The sequence below is a fragment of the Amblyomma mixtum genome, chromosome 1, assembly GCF_055824585.1.
Source record: "Amblyomma mixtum isolate Tamu chromosome 1, ASM5582458v1, whole genome shotgun sequence".
NCBI classification, from domain to species: domain Eukaryota; kingdom Metazoa; phylum Arthropoda; class Arachnida; order Ixodida; family Ixodidae; genus Amblyomma; species Amblyomma mixtum.
This window is the reverse complement of record NC_143012.1, coordinates 41764979-41787077: the sequence shown is the minus strand read 5'-3', so window position 1 is coordinate 41787077 and position 22099 is coordinate 41764979. Positions and strand designations below refer to the sequence as shown.

General features: G+C 45.3%; 1 protein-coding gene across 3 annotated transcripts in view; it reads right to left on the bottom strand.

Annotated features, from left to right (window-relative positions):
• LOC149366118 (kinesin-like protein KIF21A) overlaps nucleotides 1-22099 on the bottom strand; it is an 84318-nt gene that overhangs the window by 6562 nt on the left and 55657 nt on the right. For 2 of the 3 annotated variants that reach the window (XM_089548757.1, XM_089548765.1), the window contains exons 16-30: nucleotides 21742-21991; nucleotides 20485-20552; nucleotides 20334-20402; nucleotides 19764-19835; nucleotides 18933-19154; nucleotides 18004-18163; nucleotides 15001-15040; nucleotides 13931-13985; nucleotides 11330-11595; nucleotides 10035-10178; nucleotides 6976-7098; nucleotides 5583-5722; nucleotides 3784-3967; nucleotides 1335-1499; nucleotides 553-673 (exon numbers count right to left, since the gene is read on the bottom strand). In XM_089548757.1, the coding sequence (XP_089404883.1) occupies nucleotides 553-673; nucleotides 1335-1499; nucleotides 3784-3967; nucleotides 5583-5722; nucleotides 6976-7098; nucleotides 10035-10178; nucleotides 11330-11595; nucleotides 13931-13985; nucleotides 15001-15040; nucleotides 18004-18163; nucleotides 18933-19154; nucleotides 19764-19835; nucleotides 20334-20402; nucleotides 20485-20552; nucleotides 21742-21991 (2079 nt within the window). The remainder of the gene's footprint in view (nucleotides 1-552; nucleotides 674-1334; nucleotides 1500-3783; nucleotides 3968-5582; nucleotides 5723-6975; nucleotides 7099-10034; nucleotides 10179-11329; nucleotides 11596-13930; nucleotides 13986-15000; nucleotides 15041-18003; nucleotides 18164-18932; nucleotides 19155-19763; nucleotides 19836-20333; nucleotides 20403-20484; nucleotides 20553-21741; nucleotides 21992-22099) is intronic. The other variant, XM_089548774.1, reaches the window with a different exon arrangement.

The following is a 22099-nucleotide window of genomic DNA, read 5'->3' as shown; positions in this document are numbered from 1 at the left end:
GCTTTAAGGAAGTTAAGGACAACGCAGCGAGCTATGGAAAGAAAAATGATAGGTGTAACATCAAGAGATTGGAAGCGGGCGGAGTAGGTAAGGGAACAAACGCGGGTTAATGACTTCCTAGTCGAAATCAAGAGGAAGAAGTGGGCTTGAGCAGGGCATGTAATGCGAAGGAAAGATAACCGCTGGTCCTTAAGGGTAACGGAGTGCATTCCAAGAGAAGGCAAGTGTAACAGGGTGCGGCAGAAAGTTAGGTGGGCGGATGGGATTAAGAAGTTTGCGGGGATACGGTGGCCGCAACTGGCGAAGGACAGGGTTAATTGGAGAGACATGGGAGAGGCCTTTGCCCTGCAGTGGGCGTAGTTAGGCTGATGATGATGTCTGTGCTTTTAAGTTTCTAAGCAGCACACTAGTAGCACATCAAGCCGTTCCAACTAGCTCATTCGGAAAGCACGTCTTTCTCGGAAGATTTTCAGCTGACCTTTAAATCACGACTCAACCACTGCAGAGATGAGGGGAACTACTTTTTCCTCTAGTACAAGCTCTGTTGCCAACCTTAATGTAGTGGTCTTTGGAGCCAGTGATCACAAGGCTGGAATCGCCATCCACGTCGTCCACCGCCATGCACATCACCGCTGCCTGGTGCCCGCCAGCCAGCTTGCCAACACAGGCAAACCTGAGGATGCGGAGAGGACGGTTAAACACTCTTACAACAAGCTTCCTCAAGGCGGCCACAGCAATTCTGGTGAAACAGAAATCATGCGGGGTTCGTCACAACGGTAACCAACAGAGGTGAACACATAATTGATACCCCTGCCAGTCACAGCGGAGTGCACTTTGAGAGCAGTTCCATAGCACAGTTTGGTTCCCAATAAATCAAACTCAATGGGGACTGATAATTTGTTCAAATTAACGGTATAATTTGGTGTTGACGGGATAAAGGTTTCAGTTCAAATAAACCAGCTCTTTGAACTAACGGGAACCCACTGAAATGTCATTAGAAAGTTGACACACAAGAACTATGTTGTTGGCAATGCATAATATATAGCAATATTTGAAATTTTGCACGGGGGCGTAGGCATGCAATCAAGTTCCAGTGTGAGCTTTCTGTCTGTGCCCCTACCATCTGGGTGATGTAAGTAAAAATGCGATTGGTTTAATGAGTGAGTGATTAATTTAATGACTGATCAATTAATTTTTCATTAAATCAACCAGTCAGTCATTAAATAGACTAGTCAGTCATTAAATAGACCAGTCAGTCATTAAATCGATAATTGGACTGATTGATTGATTGACATTTTGACTGGTAATGTTCTGAACAAGACAGCAATGCTTGCCTGCGGATGTCCCAAATGCGAACGATGTTCGAGGCAGCGGAGAACAGAAGGTGACCGTAGGGGCTCAGCTCAATGGTGTTGATGCGAGTCTCTCCCTGTGGAATCTGGAGGCTGCGTGAGGCAGACTCCGCCACGACAGGACCACTGCTGCACTGGCCAGAAGAGCTGGGAACAAGAGCAAGAGAGTTTCAGCTCCGCTTTCTTGCGCCATCACCCACACCTTTAGCAGAAATGTTCGTACACAAAGTACTCCTAGCGATCTGCAACAAGTGACAGTGGAATGAGAAGGGAGTTTGGTTTGGTTTATTGGGGTTTAACGTCCCAAAGCAACCCAGGCTATGAGGGACGGCGTAGTGAAGGGCTCCGGAAATTTCGACTACCTGGGATTCTGTAACGTGCACTGACATCGCACAGCACACGGGCGGCGAAATTCAGCCACTGAGGCTGGGATCGAACCTGCGTCTTTCGGGTCAGCAGCCGAGCGCCGTAAACACTGAGCCACCGCGGCGGGGCTGAGAAGGGAGTGACAGCACACTGCTTCTAACCACACGACAGCATCCATTCCAATGCCCATATGGACAAAATTCTCATCAGTCGGAGTTCTGGTTAAAACAAACCCCAAACAGTGACAACAGTATACCCTACTCCGGAGAATGCCTTATCCCACCTGTTGTGGAAAAATTATAAGGGATTTTCCACCCCTAAATCAAGTTTCTGTAAACAAATTATTCGTGCCCTAAAAGTGAAAATCGTATAGTCTACCATTACCTCAAGGTTACCACAGTCGTTTTAGCTAAACAGGGCCAATAAATTTTTCCTGGTGTGATGGTCACATACTGTCCAACAAAAATGACAGTACAGGATGGAGGAACCAAATGGTTAGCTTAGGTAATGTATTCTATTCAGCGTTCTTGCAAATACTGAAAATTAGAACTTTCTTCCGAGGAGGTTACGCTTCAGGGGATCACCTTCACGTCACGTCAGACTGTCGCGTCACGTCAGACTTACTGTCAGTCTTTTCCACATTTTAAATGAAATGGTCCGAGAATTAAGACAGTAGCAAAGGCGTAAATATGAACATGGAAGCTTGGACGAGTTGGTGATTTGTAGGCATAGCAAGCCCAACACAGAAACCAAAGACAAAAACTTTTAGAAGCTTCCTGGGAGTTTTGTCCCTGTTTTTCACACTGTCTGCAGTGGCAAAGCCTTGCAAACCTTGCATCAGGAACCCTGTACCGACACTTTTCTGCAACACTGGCCAGTTTGTATTGTATTGAATTGGGTTTATTGGCATAGGCAACCAAGGCCATCAAGCGCCAAGCACAAGGTATAGGAAAAGTTTTCCGGGGAATTTTACAAAAATGTGGAAAGTGATCAGTGGTGTAGAGGGCCTAAAAAGTTTGTACTACCAAGTAATAACAGAGGAAATGAAATTTAGAAATGACTAATAGTAAAACATTTAACCCTTTGAAGGTTTTTGCTATATATGTACGGCGGCGGTTTTCTGTCCCGCAAGGTCTTTGCCGTACGGGTACGGTTTCGATCTTCCGTTTGAAATTTTGCGCCAAAAGAACAATGCGTGCTCACTGGGGGGTGCTCCCACCTCTTAGGACTTACAAGAAGTGTTTGAATTTTGTGCTGCCTTCTTACGGAGATAAGCAGAACTTATGTCTAGCTTTAGCGCGGCGGCACAGACTGCGGCAACACCCCTTTTGTAGTTTTGGTTTCGCCGCGTGATCGCAACGCAGCCGCGTGAAATTTGAGTTTTCTTTTTGTCAGCACTATCTTGCGGTGGCTGCCGAAGTTCATTTCTATCTTTATTGGCGCTGCTCTTAGCTTGCTTATCACCGTTGCTCGCGAGGTATTCTCGCCCTCTGTGGCAACGCGCCTACACGGTTTCGATTCCGCCGCGGGATCGCAACGGAGTCGCGCGAAACGTGTTTTCTCTTTGTGGGCACTGTTTTGCAGAGGCGGCGAAAGTTGATTTCTATCTTTATTGGTGCTGCGCTTAGCTTGCTTATCACCGTTGCTATTCTATTCTATTGAACATTTTCCAGTTGTGAGTGATGCTGTCACCAAAGTACTGTTCCTAACTTTTTTTTACTATTTATTCTCGATCATATACATTTTGTAGATTCAAGATCCGCAATAAAGTAATTTGACCACCTGGGAAAGTTTTCTTCAAAATAATTCGACCCTCACAGGGTTAAAGAATGTCATGTAGCCTCAGCACCTGTTTGTTTGTTTAAATTGAGTTTTCAGTCCTCCTAATGAAAAATTGTAAGTACTAAAACAACCAAAGCAACCGAAAATTGTCAATGCTTACATGTAGCTGTACCTGTACAAAAGGAACGCAGGGAGATGGGTTAGGAATAGAAAGCAGACAAGCGAGAAGGTGTCAGGGATGCAGAGTCAAGTGAGAAGGGAGAGGGTACGGGGCAGTACTCACAAAAGGGTGCGGATGCACCGGGCGGGGCTCTCTCGGACATCCCACACCTTGATGAAGGCAGTGGAGACCGAGTAGGTGAGCCGGTGGTACTCGCAGTAGCGCACCGCCACCACATTGTCCGGGTGGCCGCGCAAGCTGTGGATCTCCTGGCCCGTATGCAGGTTCCACACCTTCACCGTACGGTCTAATGAGAAAGGCAATAAAAAAAAGAAATGAGACGATCAGTGCGATTGATGTGGCAGAGTATGTGTTAGCATCAGTGTTTCCCCATGACGGAGCAGCCGCTGCTGCTGATAGGTTCAGACCGTGAGAGCGGGTGAAGTGATCCAGACAGTCAATCAATCACTGCAATCACTGGGATGCATCTACCCCCTCTTCACTCTTCCCCGCCCACCAGCTATCGCCTCTCACCCTCTCCCTCATCTCCTCTGAAAGTGAGAGGGGGATTTTCTTCTTTCCACTTCAGCACCTGCCAATCTCGCCTCCCACCCTCTCCTCTGAAAGTGAGAGGGAGATTTTCTTCTCTCCACTTCAGCACCTGCCAATCTCGCCTCCTACCCTTTCCTCTGAAAGTGAGAGGGGGATTTTCTTCTCTCCACTTCAGCACCTGCCAATCTTGCCTCCCACCCTCTCCTCTGGAAGTGAGAGGGGGATTTTCTTCTCTCCACTTCAGCACCTGCCAATCTCGCCTCCTACCCTTTCCTCTGAAAGTGAGAGGGGGATTTTCTTCTCTCCACTTCAGCACCTGCCAATCTTGCCTCCCACCCTCTCTGGAAGTGAGAGGGGGATTTTCTTCTTTCCACTTCAGCACCTGCCAATCGAGGCTTCAGACATTTTTCCGACATGAGAACTAATGCTAACATATTAGAAACTGTTAACAAAGTGTTATGACAGATGCACTGCTGATATTACTCTATAGAAGAATACAACTAAAAAAAAAAGAAAACAGCAGCTTCCCCTCAAAGGAGGCCTCGAACCAACGGCATTGACCCACTGCCACGACGTTGCTATCAAACACCCTGCACCTGCCAGAGCCGCTTTTAGGTGCAGTGTGGTTGACAGCGATGCTAGGACAACAGGTTGACGACATTGGCTGGAGCTTGGAAGGCCCCCTTCAAGGGGGCATTCGCCACTGTGTCTATGCTTGCATACGAATGCAGGCACAAACAAGTGAAAAGATGTGCCAGAGAAGGACAACTGAAACAAGAAATGTACTACTTCACTGAAAGTGATTATGGGTGTTTTGACGCATAAGCCCTTGTTAACTTTGTCCAAGGTTGCCATCACCATTGTGAAGTCGTAAAGGAACATTTGAGATTAGCAATGTATTGAAATTTTCAGTGTACTGATTTTGCATTGCGAAAATTGCAGCCTTCTATCTAGCTTTACTTTCACTGTGAATTGAACTATGCAAGCCAAAAACTTAATCCTGTGTAGAGGCACAGTAGTAAAGGAAACCTGACCAATCAAGAGGAGAGTGTGACATTGTTGGTATTATGGCAGCTACCATGATGTCTGCTACCGGTCAGACAACAATGCTACACTTGGAGTGGGGTCTCACTTTTGTATGTCACTGCACGCATGAGTCATTTTATGCTGGACTGTTTGTTGCAGACGTAATACAGTTCATTGAGTACAATACTGCATTAACAAACACCTTTATATGGCTAACAGCACAGTGTCCGGAACTAGCCAACACTGATAAGAAAAGGCTATCAACATAACACGGCAAGCAAATCGAAACAACTCGACCAAGCGCAGAGTTCTGGACAGAGATGTCCTTGGTGACACAGACGCACCTTTTGAGGCACTGAAGAGGACATCATCTGTGACAGCCAGTGAGAGGACAGCCTTACTGTGTCCCTCAGCGACGTGTGTGCAGACCAGAGGGGAGCTCCGCGTGTAGCACGGCTTGCCCGCAAACACGCTGATCACACCTCTGAGTCACCAAGAAGAAACGAATTCAGGTGAAAAACGTACATGCCATGTCATTCCATCGCGAAAAAAGTGACATGCTGTGCAGGCAAGTTCTCAGTGGTTTTATCAGGTGCAGCTGTATTAGGTGCACTCATCAGTGTAATTATAGGCAACACGCAGGTATCAAGGAGCCAGTGTTTCAGCTAATAAGAGCAAAGCACTGCTGCCATGTGAAGTTAAACTTCGGAATAAGTAACCAGTCTCATGTCTTGCACTAAGCATTTAGCAGCATCAGTGTCCACCCTTCATTCTTTTTCACATGCTTTTAAAAACCTTAACTTTTTTTTCCCATTTCATACTTCTCTTGAAAAAAAATTAAAGGAACTGGAGTGCTGGAGATAAAGGGACCCACCTGAGGACCAATTCAACTAGCAAAATTCTAACTGGTCCGACTGGTTTCAGCAACTCAGCAACAGTTGATTCCAACTGTAACGAGTTGATATCCAGTTGAGTTCCAGCTGGAGTGAGCTGGGAACTAGCCGGAGTAAACCAGGAACACTTAGAACCAGCTGGAGTAAACTAGGAACTTGTTCCTTAAGTAAGTTTGACCAGTTAGGATTTTCATGTTGGCGATAGATTATAGCTTTCTAGTGACGGGGTAGCTCCTTTCACTGAAGTCGAGCATCAATAAGTTAGAGAAGGTAAAAAAAAAAGGAATCAAGTACAGGTATCCCTTCCACTGACTGCTTTTGGAAGCAAACTGCGGTCACGTCACAAGTGTTTCCTGCAGGCAGGTCCCCAAGACTTGCAGCGCCCCTGGCGAAAATCTTTCCCAGACAAACTGGTTTATGGAACAATTTCCAGTTGATTCCAGTTGGAACCAACTGGAACCCAATTGGTTCCAACTGGAACCAACTGTAAATTGTTCCATAAACCAGTTGGGCTGGGAAAGATTTTAGCTCATTTTCAAATGATTACCACAAAATTCTTTTTGGTCTTGTTGTCACAAGATTCAGTCAAGTGGCAGGAAAAAAAAACGCTGCATTTTCAAATCCCATTCTCTTGGCAGTAAATGCGTGTTTTAGTGCCGAAAAATCATCACCATAGGAAGAGCCATGCACTTTAGTTTTACCAAGAACAAAAATTAGGGTTGTCATCAATGTGCCATTAACATACTATGCACCGAAACAAAATTTAAGTAGCTGAACAGCAAAGGAAGATTACTGCCTTATAAAGAAAGAGTGAACAGAGTGAACAAGGCAGCCCAGCAAATACCTGTCCGGCTTGACTAAGGGACTCGTCGAGGTGCTGCTGGTAAGCCTTGAGAAGACATTGTTCTCCCGTACTTTCCGACCTACGGGTGGAGACTGTGGCGGTGTGGCATCGATGCCAGCATCTCTGAAGGGAAATTTGCGCACAGCAAGCAAGCAGGCAACGCAGTGTCAGTGATGCAGCGCCGAGACAGTTTAGCAGTCTTGTCCCTTCACAGTCCAACCTTGTCGTCCCTGTATGGCTCAAGCGGGGATCATCGCAAGAGTGAAGATCCCTCTCCGAGGCAGCTCACTTAACAACTACCATACCTTAGCATGGCTCTTGTAGAGAACCAGTCTTGTACAACAAAGCAAGCGTTACTTGAAAAAAACAGGTTGCAGACAAAGTATCGTGTACCTGAGATCCCTTTGCACTGGAGATTTTTCACTCGACGCTGTCCATTTAAAACCTGGCCCGATGAAATTAAGAGGAGTGTCTGAATTTCCCCAAAGACAGTCAAGTAGACAGAATTAATGCTGACAGGAGAATTCAATTTCTTGTGCAGAGACCAGAAGGTACCATAATAAGATACCATGCACAGCCAGCACCAATGATGACTTCACTATCAGAAACTCTGCCTCTCACCTTTCTTTCAATTTTAGGCAATCATAAAGCATTACATTTGAAACTGGTGGCTCATTTATAATTGGAGTTTTTCGCCATGGCTTACTTAATGCTGTGAACATTAAGACCCTCTCCTATAGTCTGGCTCCTCTGGTAGTTTGTCTACAGATTGTTATCTGTCCGTTAAGGGTAACTATATTGCTTGTTATACCATGACAAGTCTGAACATACTGAAAGGACGGAAACTTCTGAAACTGAAACTGCTGTAAACCGGTTGCTCATGTGCTAGCTTCATAATCTTCAGATCCGTACTGACGCTTCAACTAGTCTGACAGAGGAAAGATTCATTAGCAACCTGTGCTTAGCAAAAAGTGATGAAGTTATAAATGCTTCCAAAACTGCTGTTACTAGCTGGTTCTTAACTTTGAATTCTCTATTTTTTGTACCTCTGGAACACTCAAGACTAAAAATGTGTTATCTCGACAAACTTTTGCATCGAAGTGATATCCAGTGGATGTTGCACAGAGGGTTCAGCAGCAAAATTTTATTACGGAGATGCACCTAATAGCCTGCGGCAGGAGCAATAAGCCGAGCTCACAAAAATGTCACTAAAGCAGTTCACTGCAGAGGCTATGCCACACGTAAGCAGGACAAGGTTAGCTGGGAAGTTGGACACTGCGACGAAGTCAAGCAAGCAAGGAGGTACTTGTCCTCTTGAAGATACTACCAGCAAGCAAAATATAGAGCAGCATGAAAGTAAACTTGCTGGGTATTCACGACGTTTCGGCTGGAGCACAAGACTTTTTCGAATCCACCAGCTGAAATGTCGTGAATTAAATCCTGTTATGTTTTTCAATTTCTGGCGACATTATCTTATATATATTAGCATAGACTTACAGTTTGACAATTAAAATTGCAGGTGCAAATAAATACACCATTGAAGTGAAAGGACAAATAATGTCTACACACAAACTGAGGACTCAAGTAAAATAAACTGAAGTTTATTTGTACCACAGCATAAAATAAGGAGGCATCACAATCTTAAAAATAAACAAGATCAAACATGCTAATAACAGGCAGAGGCAATCGTGAAGAGTCTGCAACGGTGATGCAAGTCGCATAATTCTAAAAATCTAAAACATAAGGTCACAGTGTATAAAACTAATTAGGACTAGTTGACTCAAGTGCATGAGCAAGTTCAAGAAAATAAACATTTTGTTTTGACTACCCGGCACGTTGCCTGGATAGGACAATGACTAGCAAAACAAACCAAACCAAGCACAAAGGCCCAGAATAAACTGAAATCTATGCTTAAGGACATATTGACGTAGCTCAATCAGTTTAGACTAGGGAGGTGCCCTAAACACCACAACCAAGGCCCATGCTTGAGGGGAGATGCAGGTTTAGAAAATCCCATTTCTGAAGAAGTGACACTCCTCAGTCAAGCTGTTAAACCAATGCCGTAGCCATTTTCTTCAACACGCACATCTCGAAAAAGCGTTAGAAACTGCTCTTATGACAGCAAGCTAGGAGACTACAATAATAAAGCTATAAAAGCACCGTACAAGATCAAGAAACAAAACAACCAATCAGAAGATTAAACCAGACTTCAGGACAATCTCGTTATATTTCAGAGATATAGATCTCCCCTCAAGCCAAACTCCTTTTCTCTACAATAAATGTTTGTGCAACAATTTCGCACAATCTTGCACCACTAAGACTTGCCACAACACAACCTCATATGCAATCATAACACATATCTACAGTAATTACTATACCTGCCGTACAAAGAACGATGCTTGAGAGAACACTGGTTAAGGCACGTTATATCAACAGTCTCAAACTCTCGAGGGTTCACTACCCCCAAAGGCATAGAGAAATACCGCAGTCAATGCCGTAAATACGCAAGGAGAGGCAACTAACGGCATTCAGCACGTGCAGTCATTGGGGAAGACACCCGGAAACGATGCACGCAAACTTCCAGGCCGTACAGGTACAGGTTGTATGCAGTATTTGCCCGTATCTCCACGAAAGAAACCAAGCTGCCGCACTTCTGTCAGCAAAAGCGTGAGCTAGCTTCAGAAAAAGGAGGAAACAAGTTCGAAATGCATAGGGTCATGCACACAAATGTCCTTAACTGTGCATGCAGTCAGGACAGAGTTGCAGGTTTGTAGGGTAACATCGTTTGCAGGTTTGGTGAAAATCTTTCCCAGACCAAGTGGTTTATGGAACAATTTCCAGCTGGTTCCAGTTGGAACCATCTGGGTTTCAGTTGGTTCCAACTGGAACCCACTGGAAATTGTTCCATAAACCAGTTGGGCTGGAAAAGATTTTCGCCAGGGAGTAGCTTCCAGTAAAAGCACAGAAAAGCAAAAACTGCATAGCACTAGGCTGCTCAGAGTGCAAGGTATTGAGCAGTGAGAGAGAGAGAGAGGCCTGCAGAGAGAAGCGCCACCTACTTTCTGAGCTGGTTAGAGTTAGAGTTTGAGAACTTTCTCCTAAGCAGTGGGGAGAGTTCGAGGGGCAAGCGTCGGGCGGGGGGCTTGCTGCGGCGGAGTCCCGGCGCACCCCGCGGAGGCGGCAGTGAATCAACGCCCGCTTCTCTGCAGTCAAAGAGGCAGAGATACAGGGATGAGAGCACTTGAGGAGAGGTGCTCGGCGAGCTTTGTCGCGTGCGTGCCTGCGCTCAAAGATGGGCTAGGCTGGACAGAGCAGCTTCGTGCTGTGTGTGACATATCAAAGGGACGCCGAGGAAAAAGTGAAGTCGTCCTAGATCTACAATGCCAAAAATGTAGAAAAGAGCAAAAAAAAAAAAAAGTCAGGTGCCCATACTATCAGCTGTGATCACAAGTATACACTGGCGATCGTGGGAGATTTTTTTTTTGTTGTTAAATAGAGTAGGAAATGAATTGTGTGCCAGAAAATTAAGGCGCAGTTTGCATCGCTATGACCAGTGCACTTTTATTGCACAACGAGTTATCGGAAAATAAATCAACCAGGATGCTCCATATCCCCATTGTCACCGGATATATTTTCTTTGCTGTCACTCAGTTTCAAATTTCTCATGAACCAATGTTAGCAGAGTTAAAGACCAAGCTATGAGATTTTAAGAAGGAAGAAAATCCTGAACAAACTATCCTCAGTGTCCCTTTAAGGAAATCCAGCATTTGACAAGAGTGGGTGCTAACATGGAAGTGGAATAATCCAGCTTCCACGGAATACCAATAGGTCTTTTACACGAAGTAAGGTTTTGCCAAGAAAATAAATCTTAGCCTCCCTGGGCAATCAACTTAGCTGTTATTTAAAAGAGGGGAACTGCTCGGTCCAATCTTGTAGTAATGTAGCTTAAGACGAATTTATTGCAAACAGAAGTTGGCCATTCATGGCCAATGCTTAGTTGAATCTTAAAAGTCCTCGACAGCTATCCAAGTACAGCACGTGTGCAGTATACCCTAATCACTAAGCTGGATCTACGTCTCCTCATTTAAAAGCCACACCACAACAGCACATTTGAGCCACAAAAGCAGCACACTCGTTCCAGCCGACACCCAAACACGCAGAAAGGCAAGTGCGAAGCTTTGGTTACAGCTTAAGTCCCAAGCTCAAGGCCAAGGCAGAAGCAGTAAGCTACAGCAATCAAAGTTTAGTCAGGAGATTCAAGCACGGTTCCAGAACTGCAAAAAGCAGTGACCAAATACAGAAAGAAAGAGTAAAACGGCACGTGTGTCAAAGCAAGAAAATGAAACTGACTCACTTTAGAGACCCCGGGGCACTGAGTACTCGCTGGAGATTGCCGTCCGCTCCCAGATTCAGGCACCCGCCATCAGGATGGGACATTATCATGGAGTCAGGGATCTCTCCGAAGACAGAAGACGTCATGACGGATGATGTCATGACAGACGACGCCATGTCGCTATTGGCATCGTCTTCAGCCATGACAGGCAGCGAGGGCAGTGAAGCATCCATTGGCGCGGCGCAAGCATATAAGAGTTCTTGCGGAGTGGCAGTCTTACGACGCGCCTGTAAATGTAGGTACGAGGAATGTGAATCTCTATGAACTGTATAGTGTTCTCTGAAGCTCTGGTGTCATGTTTCTATAGGATCTACACAGAAGATACAAGACTTGCGTAACAGTAATATTTTTGTACATATGCCAATGCATCAGCTTTGTTTTAAATAGGTGTCAGGTGTGTGCAAATATTCCAAAATTTCAAACTGTTTGCAACTGCCTATTTCATTTGATTTGTGCCGCATTTCACTATTTGAAGTATTTGAACACCCATATCATTAAAAAATTACGACTTTTTATGGTCATTTGAATGCACAGCCAAACATATCTTTGAAGTTCTGAACGGTGCTCACTAGTTCAATTTACAGGCTCTGTCGTTAGTTAACTAAGTTGTTCCATCTTGTATTGATGGCCAGCACACAGCGTAAGTGCGTGCGTGGTAATGCTAGGTATAGCTACCTTTTCAGTGCTACTGTTTTCATCACTGAGTTATACAAAAGATGCAATGTGCATGGAAAAGGGGCTTGTGAAGAACAGTGAAAAGGGCGAAGCTGCGGTACACAAGTGCCGCTGCTGTTTTCGCACTGATCACTTTCCCTATACGCAATTTTGTATCCAGATCAGGAAATTAGGTGGTCTGAACCACAGCTAAAGGAGGCAGAAAAAAAAAAAAAGCTCTCTCGTGGCATATGGTAGTTCCACTTTCATGCCTCTTTGCGACAGTGTTTTGCACGTCACTGGCATTCCAGCACAGTGAAACAGATATACAGGCTGAGCGGGCTACGTCTCCACGACAACATTGTGATTGGGGAGACATTCCAAAGCCGGCGCTTTCTCTTCAGGCTTCATAGGGAAGCTTGGAAGCGAAGCTTCATAGGGAAGCTTGCATGTTTTGCGAGCTGTCTTGTTAAATTCTGCCAGCGATGCATTGTGCCGTGCCTCTCTGAAACCGAAACCTCCAATGTCAGGTGAAAAACGTAGCGCAAAGAGACGAGGACACAGAAAGACGGACAACACACGGCGCCGTGTGTTGTCCGTCTTTCTGTGTCCTCGTCTCTTTGCGCTACGTTTTTTCACCTTTCAGTTATGAACCAACAAGCCCAAGCTTATACCCTCCAATGTCACTTCACCAGAAGGAACTATACGGCCACCTGACAATGGTTCACGACAGGACACTGTAGATGGCAACACCAGCTTTTAGTAAGCTTCTCAGTTAGGCAGGCATCAAGTCACAATGTCATTACTTTCTTCACTGATGCATATTACTCCAGGAATTGCTCATGACTGAATAAACCGTTACTGCGCACAACAAAGACATGGACCAAACACGTAAGGAACAGGACTGTGCTTGTCCTGTTCCTTACAAGTTTGGTCCATGTCTTTGTTGTGTGCAGTAACGGTTTATTCAGTCACAAACCAGTACCAACTAGCCAAACTTGCTGCTCTATACCAGGAATTGCACCCATGCTGCATTATTTGATCTTCCACCTTACTCAATGCCCTACAGGGCCCAAAGGCATCGATTGTAAAGACGATGCTTTTCACTTCTTGGAGGGCGTAGCAAATGCAAACGTCCCTAATGTAAAGCTATCACTGCCTGCACCTTGACACTAGGTGATAGGCAAAATGTGTCTAATGGTTCCATTTCTTTTTGAGTTTCTGAGTTGTACTATCTGGACTCATAACTGGAACTATGAAAATAATAGATTTGACTTGCAACCAATTTTTATTATTTGCATGCACTTTGCAATTGATAATTTGATATTTGCATACCCTTGGTTTACATCTATGCATATATACTGTATTTTTGCCACACTAAAAAATGAATCCAGGGCACAGTAAAGGTCTCAGATACTTTCATGCCTGGAGAACATTTGAATCTATAGGCTGGAAAAAATAAATGCTCAAAACGTTGTTTGGTTTTGTAAACACAAGAAAAGCACAACATGTTACGTTCACAAGGTCACACACTGACAACAAGCATGTCACCTCATGCATTCTTTTTTCTAATAAAGTCGCACCACAAACAGTGGCGCATTACGACTGCTCAGTATTCCCGGGCATGCACACAGTTTGTTACTTGCAGCATTTGCAGAAACAAGAGCCCAATGGACACTGAAACTCCCTTGGATGTCCTGGGGACGTCAGAGACGTCCTGGGGACGTCAGAGACGTCCCGGGAACGTCCGAGACGTCCAATGAAGTTTCAGTGCCCATTGGGAGCTTACTGCAAAGGCAAATAACTGCCCCACTTCCAGTTCAGAAATCAAAAGTGAAGAATAGCACAAACAGAAGAAACAACCGGAGCTTCACCAGTGGCATATGCAAGCATGGCACTGTTCCCTACCTTGCTCTTTGAGAAGGTTGCTGTCGTGCCCTGCGACTGTGTATCTGAGGTAGACCTGTTCCAAGAGAAGCGCGAGAATGTAGTGTTAGCCATGTTTTCTAAATGACAACTTTGCACTTCGGCTATAAGGATCACAAAGGCATTGCCGAAGTGTTTCTTAGCTTTAATGATGACCGAGACAAATGACAAACGGTCGGTACATAAAAAGGAAAAGGTTTAAATTTTAACACAAGAGGTCACTTATGGCTGCAACAGAGTGCTATGTGAAGGAGCACACCCAAGTGCATTACCATAAATGAAAGCCTTTCTTGCAGCAGTTCTAACTTGTGTATTGATAGAAATATAGCGAACAGGTAAAAAATTGAAAAAATAGTTTGATAAGCCCAAATTCGAACTGTAAAATTTAGTGAAAAATCTGAGAAATAGCATAGTTTAGTCAGACAGCAGCTGGGCAAGACCTTTTCTAAAGTTTTTAGTGCCATTTGAAAGCCACTCACTGATTGTAGAGGCCGCAAAAAATTTAGCGTCAAATGCGTCAGGCTGGCTTCCCCTCACAGAACTACCAGCAGACTGCAGCAGCAGATGAAATGCCAGCTAGGGCGGCTTGGCTGCATTACAGCGGTGTCGCGTGAAAAACCGGACGCCAGGATGAAAACTATCGCCATTTTCACCACCTCTGTGATAACGTGAGTACAGGATCGCTGGTAGGCTAAAACCGACCATGTCACTGGTTCCGGGGCACTATTAACAGGCGAGAGAGGGGTGAAAAGCTGCAAACCGCCTGGCTACCAGCTGTTCACGCCGCTATATCTTCAGTGGCGCTGTTGGCAAATGACAGATAAAGCGTGAACTGTGGCGCCAATGCTTGCTGCACCACTGCCAGTCACCCGTGTAGTGAGGCAAAGCCTGCTGCCTGCCATCCAAGTGGACATAGCTTGGTGCTTGGAAGTTCGATATAATTGCTGTTTATAAAATATATTTCGGAGCAGTTCGCTGTGGCCAATAATTCGCAATATCCATGTTCGTTATACCGAGGTATGACTGTATGAAGCAAAACAAACAACACTTACATGTCTGTAGGTGAAGTTGACCTTGTGCTGGGGACACTATCTGCAAAAAGTAAGAAAAAAAAATGTCAAAAGTGATCCAGGCAGCGTCTTCCCAAAGGTAGCAGATGAAAGATACTGCTGCTCTCATGCACATCACGTGCAGCTCTAAGTACAACAAGGGGAAGCTTTGGGCCAGTTGGTCAGACCTGTTGAGGAGGAGGAATAACCGCAAACTTGACAGGACTGAAGATCGAGAAGAGGACAGGACGAGCGGTCCTGTCCTCTTCTCGATCTTCAGTCCTGTCAAGTTTGCGGTTATTCCTCCTCCCCAACAGCTCTAAGTACTTCATCTTTGAACATGCTAACCACTTAGTTTCTCAATTTAGGCACACCTTTAGGACTGCCTTCAGACATTAAGTTAAAAGCTCTGTACAATGGCATTTTCAATAGTACAGCCATGCAATATGATTGCATGGCACTAATATCTTCAAGATGCTAGCAGTCACTCCTAGCAATGAAGATATTAAGTAATAACAGCACAATGAAATAATGAAAGGATCAGTTAGATGTACATGCCTTGGAAGTAAGTCCCTGAATGAGCATAAGTTATGCCTCATTTTGAAGAATATGCAGCCACATTAATGCAAAAAATGCATCAATATCCCTTGAATGAAGTTAGTGCAAGCCTTGCATGCTTACTTTAAACCGGCATGTAACAGTTAGTTGCTTAGATTTATTTGAGGCAACACTCCCAATCTGCCGCACATGCATTGTCAGGCTAAGCTCTCAACACGATCGAGCCCAAGCATGGCAGCACTACGCAATGCCAGAAAGGTCCATTAAACAGCTCCATGCACAACTACCCAGCTTTCTTTTTGAATGATTTATTTAGAATACCTTACAGGCTCCTGTACGGAGCATTAAGTGAAAGATAGTTTATGGTTTAACTCTTTCGCTACCGCGCCATAGGCGATCGTTCGCATATGATCGATTCAGATCGCCCGCGCAAAAAAGCTAATTTTGGAGCGTTGTGGACGTGCTCCGCCATCTAGTTTGCGAGCTCAACAACTGCTCTTTCAATTGCAGCCTCTGTTTCAGTGTTTTGACATGAGGGGGCGCCGTGAAAAGAAAACTTTGAACGGCCGCGGCACCGTCAGCCGGACAAAATGGCGTCCGCGTCGCCGCGCGCTCCTCGGAAGCGAAAGCTGACACCGAGCACGTCGGCCGGTTCCAGTTTCGTTTTTTGCGACGAAAGCAGCGGTTATTAGTCGGGCAACAATGTACAAACGTTGGATTTCGGTTTCGGCAGCGAGACTTCGCCTCGGGAGCCTGGAACGTCAGCGCGTACTTGCATGTAAGTTCTGTTTTCGTTCGCTGTGTGTTTTCTGCGGTGCATACGGTTTGTAATTGATGAGAGTGGTTTATTTTTGTGCTTCAGGGTCTTGACAACGTATGGCGAAGACAGTTTGCCAAATGCTCAAGGTCGCGTCGCGTTTTTCAACCAAGACGACAGCTAGGTGTCCATATCGGTACATCGCTGCGGAGCGGCGCTCGGAGATTCGCTCGAGTTCTTGACTTTTTTTTGATGCTCTTCACGGCGGAAATGATGAAGATCGTGTGCGGAAACACTAATAAGTATGCATGGATGAAGATTTTCAGCAAATTCGGCGTGACGGCTCATGGGAAGACATGAATCTGTTGGAGATTCTGATGTTCATTGGAATCATCATATACATTGGAATTGTTGACCTGCCACGACTGTATCTCTACTGAAATACCAGAATAATCTATTCTGGCCCTCTGCCATCAAAAATAATTTCTGAAAATTGGTTTTTCGCTTTTTTTGTTTTTGTTTTTTTGCACGTAACGGACACGGATGATTCAGTGGCGGCAGCTTCTATTGGCAACACTTGAAAAGTGTCCTGGCTTTTGAAGCACATCGATAAAACTTATTTCATCGATCCTGATGTTTTCGAGCTTGCCTAAAATGCCAAATTTTATCAGATGGCTTTCAGGGAGCAGCTCATTCAAGAAATCTTCCGGTATGATGAGGGAAAAGAAGTCCACGCCCCCAATCCTCTTATAGAATCCATTCAACACCAACCGAAAAGAATGAAAAAAAGAAGAAACTACAAGCTCGGCTATCAGAGAACAAGGGAGGAACAAAGATAAAACCTTATGTGAAGCACTTGTCAGTCTACCTCTACTCCACATCTTCACCTCTGACTGCTCTTCACAGTGGCACCACAGTCATGACCCCTGACTTGACAAGCCATGGAAAGTGCAGTAAATTTTTCTCATAACTGAAACTGTGAATAATGACAGCTATAAACATGTGCAACAGTTTGTATATTCCAGTTTTCCTCTAATCAAGTTCGGGCTTAGTGCAGCCGGTAATTTTTGTTTTTGCTATTTACTTTTTTTGTGTTTTTAGCAAATTTCACAAATAAATGTTCATTTACTTTTGCACACACAACTCTGGTGTTTGTTTCATTCAGAAGTGTAACTAATAAGCTACAATTTCATGCATTGCAATTTGTGCTGGGTGTATTAGTTCTTGAGAAAAAAAATTTTCTTTCAGTACGCTCCAAATCGTGCATTTTTCCGCGGTAGCGAAAGAGTTAAGGGGGCTTAACGTCCCAAAGTGACTCAGGCAATGAGGGACACTGTAGTGGAGGGCTCCAGGTGATTTCGACCAACTGGGGTTCTTTAACGTGCACTGACATCACAGTACACTGCCCTCTTTAACATTTCGCCTCCATCGAACGAAATGTGATTGTGTCTTTCGGGTCAGTAGCCGAGTACTAGAAACACTTAGCCAACGCGACGGCTCATATTGAGTAAAAGAGGGAACACGATATCTGTTGCTGGAGCTGCCTCCAGTTACAACGAAGCGATAGTCGAAGAGAAAACCTTCGCTCTTCCTAAGCTTCGGAACTTTTTTATCAGTAGATGATGCCTTTGCAGTCGCATAACTCATCCTAGTGTGGCTAGAGACACGCAGCTTGGTGCAAAAGCACCTACCCGGTTCCTCGGACCAGCTGGGAGGTGCCACCGGTTCCAGCTGCATCTGGTTCATAGTGTGCTGCAGCAGGTTCTGGTGAATGGCGTTGTTGGCCTCCACCTGCTCCAGCCTGGCTTCCAGCTCCTGGACCACAGCCTTGCTCTGCGCTGCTTGAAGACTCTGGGAGGACGGCATCAAATTTAAGCACTATAGTGAAAACCCATAACACCCAACTCCGAAGGTAACAAGAATTTTAACGACACACAGTTCTAACCTAACTACTGGGGGAGAGGTCACGGTGAAACGGTAAAGCTAATGGCAACATTTTCTGCACACTACCAGCTGCTAGAATCACTGCAACATGCCTTCGATTTAGCAAACTGCAGTAAAAAGGATTCTAGCAACTACGTATATCCTGGCAATGGCAACTGGAAGCAGAGATAACTCAATGCATGCTCTGACATGGCTATGCCAAAACTACGGGAAGACCGACTCCTCTTTGAAGCTGGGAGAGCACGTTAGCAATGAAATGTTTCAGTTACTTCTGACAATGCATTTTCACTTCATCTATTCATGCTACGGAGTTGCAATACAGCACAACTGCAATATACTACAACGGATTATAATTTGCTGCCCCCTTATACTGCACAGACATGAACACAGGAACTGGTACGAACAACAGGCATGTATCAGTTGAACAGAAAGGACTCAAAAGAGCTTTCCAGTCTTTCCAAGGACTGTTCCTGATAGAAACAACCTCACTAGCAAAGGGCTGAAGCAGTAACCAACATTCCTCACAAAACATAAGTATGGTATCCCCTGCCGTGCACACACTGCAATCCAAACCATGGGATTGCAGAGTCATTAAAGTGAACATGCTGACCACCGCCAACATGCTTGCTTGTTGCACCAATGTCTGCAAGCTTGGCGAAAGCAGGTTCCACTGTACCTGGTTGATGGCCATGTGCAGCAGCTTGTCGACAAGATAGCGCGCCTTCGAGTCCACCATCCCGTCGAGGATGGAGTCCAGCTCGAGGCAGTCCGTGTCCTCCTTGGTCTCTTCAACCTGCAGGATGTTCGCCTGACACTCGCGGATGTTCTCGTTCAGGTAGTCGAGGTTGGCCCGCATGTTCTCAATCTGGTCCTCGAGGTCTCTGATGTCCCGCTGGTCCTGCACAAGGGGGCGTCGCAAGGCAGCAAGTGTCAGTGGCAGCAGCAAAAGGTTTCTTTCGGGTGTGTCTTGTTCCGGTTTGGTGCGTCATTTCTCCAGCAGGGGGCAAAGACACCTAGTGGTGATAGCTTGAGTGTACATCATCATCATCAGCCTGACTACGCCCGCTGCAGGGCAAAGGCCTCTCCCATGTCTCTCCAATTAACCCTGTCCTTTGCCAGTCGTGGCCACTGTATTCCCGCAGACTTCTTGAGTGTTAAGGCAAGACAATTAGGTAAGTTGCCCGGGAGCCATAATCGGATTTCAGAACACAATTACAAAAGCAAGGACAAAGATGGAAACACAAGCACTTGGCGGCATCGTTTCGTCAAGAGACTTTCGTCATCTTTTTCTGCTTGAGATGCGGAGAAGATTGAACTTTTAAAAAATAACATGTGCCCAATTAAGTAACGAACTAAATGAAAGGCTTCCTAACAGTGAATGACTGCCATTTGTTTCAACATTAGCAAGATGAACCTTGATGCCAAAACGCACTCTGACATGACAGCACGCGCAGGAATGGCAGCATGAAGATGAATTTGTCTGAGGGGGTACAAAAAAGATGCTTACTTTTCCAGCTCTCAATGCTCTGTCTCGTTTCCGCACAGTCTTCTCCAGGTAGCGCGTTAGTTTCTCTCGTTCCTGAAAAAAGATGGAAGATTTAGACTTGCCTCAAATATATCCATGCAGTTCCTCATATGGCATACGGAGCTGGCAAAATATCATTACAGTGCTACTGAAACGTGCTTCAACTATGCTTTAGAAATGTGCAGAAGGTGCTCGAATGACTACAGCAAAACTTTGCCGTGAAGGATTACTGGCTCCATTATACCAAAATTGTATCACAATTGAAGTGCACACACAAAAAAAAGTATACCATATCAGTGAAAATATGAGAAAAAAATCTCGCACCACATAATGAATGCATGGTGGAATGTGTTGCTCAAGACCAGCAATAGTGCACTGTGCGCGACAGTTGCTCGACAGTTGCTCGACAGTTGCTCGACAGTTGCTCGACAGTTGCTCGACAGTTGCTCGACAGTTGCTCGACAGTTGCTCGACAGTTGCTCGACAGTTGCTCGAAAACTTGCGCTTTCCCATTAAAAGTGCTGAGCGATTTTTCCTCGGCAAAGCACTTACCATGAGTGAGCGCTCCATGTCCCTCTCCAATGTGTAGACACTTTGCTTCGTCAAGACCAGCTTGTCGATCTATCCATAGAAGAAAGCAAGAGTTGTATCCCCTTCCTAGCAATTTGAGACCTCACATATTGCGAGAAAGACAAGAGCTTACGTTCTTCTCAAGTGTCTGCCACTTCTGCTTAGCGACCTTCGGAGAAATGGCCAATGCCTTTCTTGGAGCTGCGACAACAACAAGAAAACAAAGCAGAAGCGTAAGGAAACGAGTAATTGACAGAGCCGCAGCAGATACTACAAACTGCCATTACACATTCAGTCAGGATGACTCAGACAAGAGGCCGGCCGAGATTCACAGAACTTGCGAAAACTATAAGTACGGTGGATAGAAGAACATGGACCATGCTTCAGTCAAAGTATGCTGATGCAGTGCTTATTGAAAAGTAATGGATGTCTGATGCATATGCAAGTAATATTTAGTTTTGCCCTCTTGCATAGAGGCAGCAAACATTTCCACATTTCTGTTCCACAAAGTGACAGAAGAGTTTGAATGCAGAAGCATGGCCCACATTATTCATTGCACGACTGTACATGTGGACAGAAATGAAGGCAACAACAAAGCCCTTTGAACTCTGATAATGTATGAAATCGATTTATCTTCGGTGTATTACTGGTGTTCTAATGACAATATCTACATCAAGAAATGCTGTTGTGTGGTTAACATTTTTCACATGCAATTCTGTCAATGCAATTCACAAAAATGTGGGAAGATTTCAGACTTTGCTTGAAAAGCCACATTCTCAAGCTCCATTTGAAAAGGCACTAATGTGGCATTATGCGATGAACGAAAAATGAAAAGACAAACTGCATGCTGATAATAACACAGAGACACTGTCACCTATGCAGATCATGAGTTTTATTATTTGGAATTCTAGTACGCTTAGACATCGATCTATAATGAAGCTCCACACAGCAACTTGACCAGAGTTCTTTAAGTTCCCCAAAGCCAAGCCACCCCCGCTAAACATGTATTGAAGGAAAATGCAGCGAGCTATGGAAAGAAAAATGACAGGTGTAATGTTAAGAGACCGGAAGTGGACAGAGTGGGTGAGGAAACAAAGCAGGTTAATGGCATCCTAGTCAAAAACAAGAGGAAGAAGTGGGCTTGGGCAGGGCATGTAATGCGAAGGCAAGGTAACCGCTGGTCCTTAAGGGTAATGGAGTGGATTCCAAGAGAAGGCAAGCGTAGCAGGGGGTGGCAGAAAGTTAGGTGGGCGGATGAGAGTAAGAACTTTGCGGGAATACGGTGGCCGCAGCTGGCAAAGGACAGGGTTAACAGGAAAGACATGGGAGAGGCCTTTGCCCTGCAGTGGGCGTAGCCACGCTGATGATGATGATGATGATGCAGTTTCACCTTGGTTTTGCGCGGCCACACGTCCCGCGACGCGCTGAGACATGGGTCTTGCCAGGCGGCGCAATGCAGCCATCTCCTCATGCCGCCGCTTGAGCACCGTCTCCTTGGTCCGGTTCTGGGCCTCGAGGGACCGGATGCGGTTCTCCTGCTGCCTGCTCTCCTTGAGCATCTGCGCTATCTGCCGGTTCCGGCGCTTCTCCGCTTCCTGGTGCCTCCTACTCTCTTCCTTCATTTTGGTCACCAGCGCCACCTACATAACCACATAACCCCCCCCCAAAAAAAAGAAGAGAAATGGGCTTTGGAAGGCTATGCCAAATGTACAGGCACTGCAGGCAGGTGCTAGAGTCTACCTCGACTA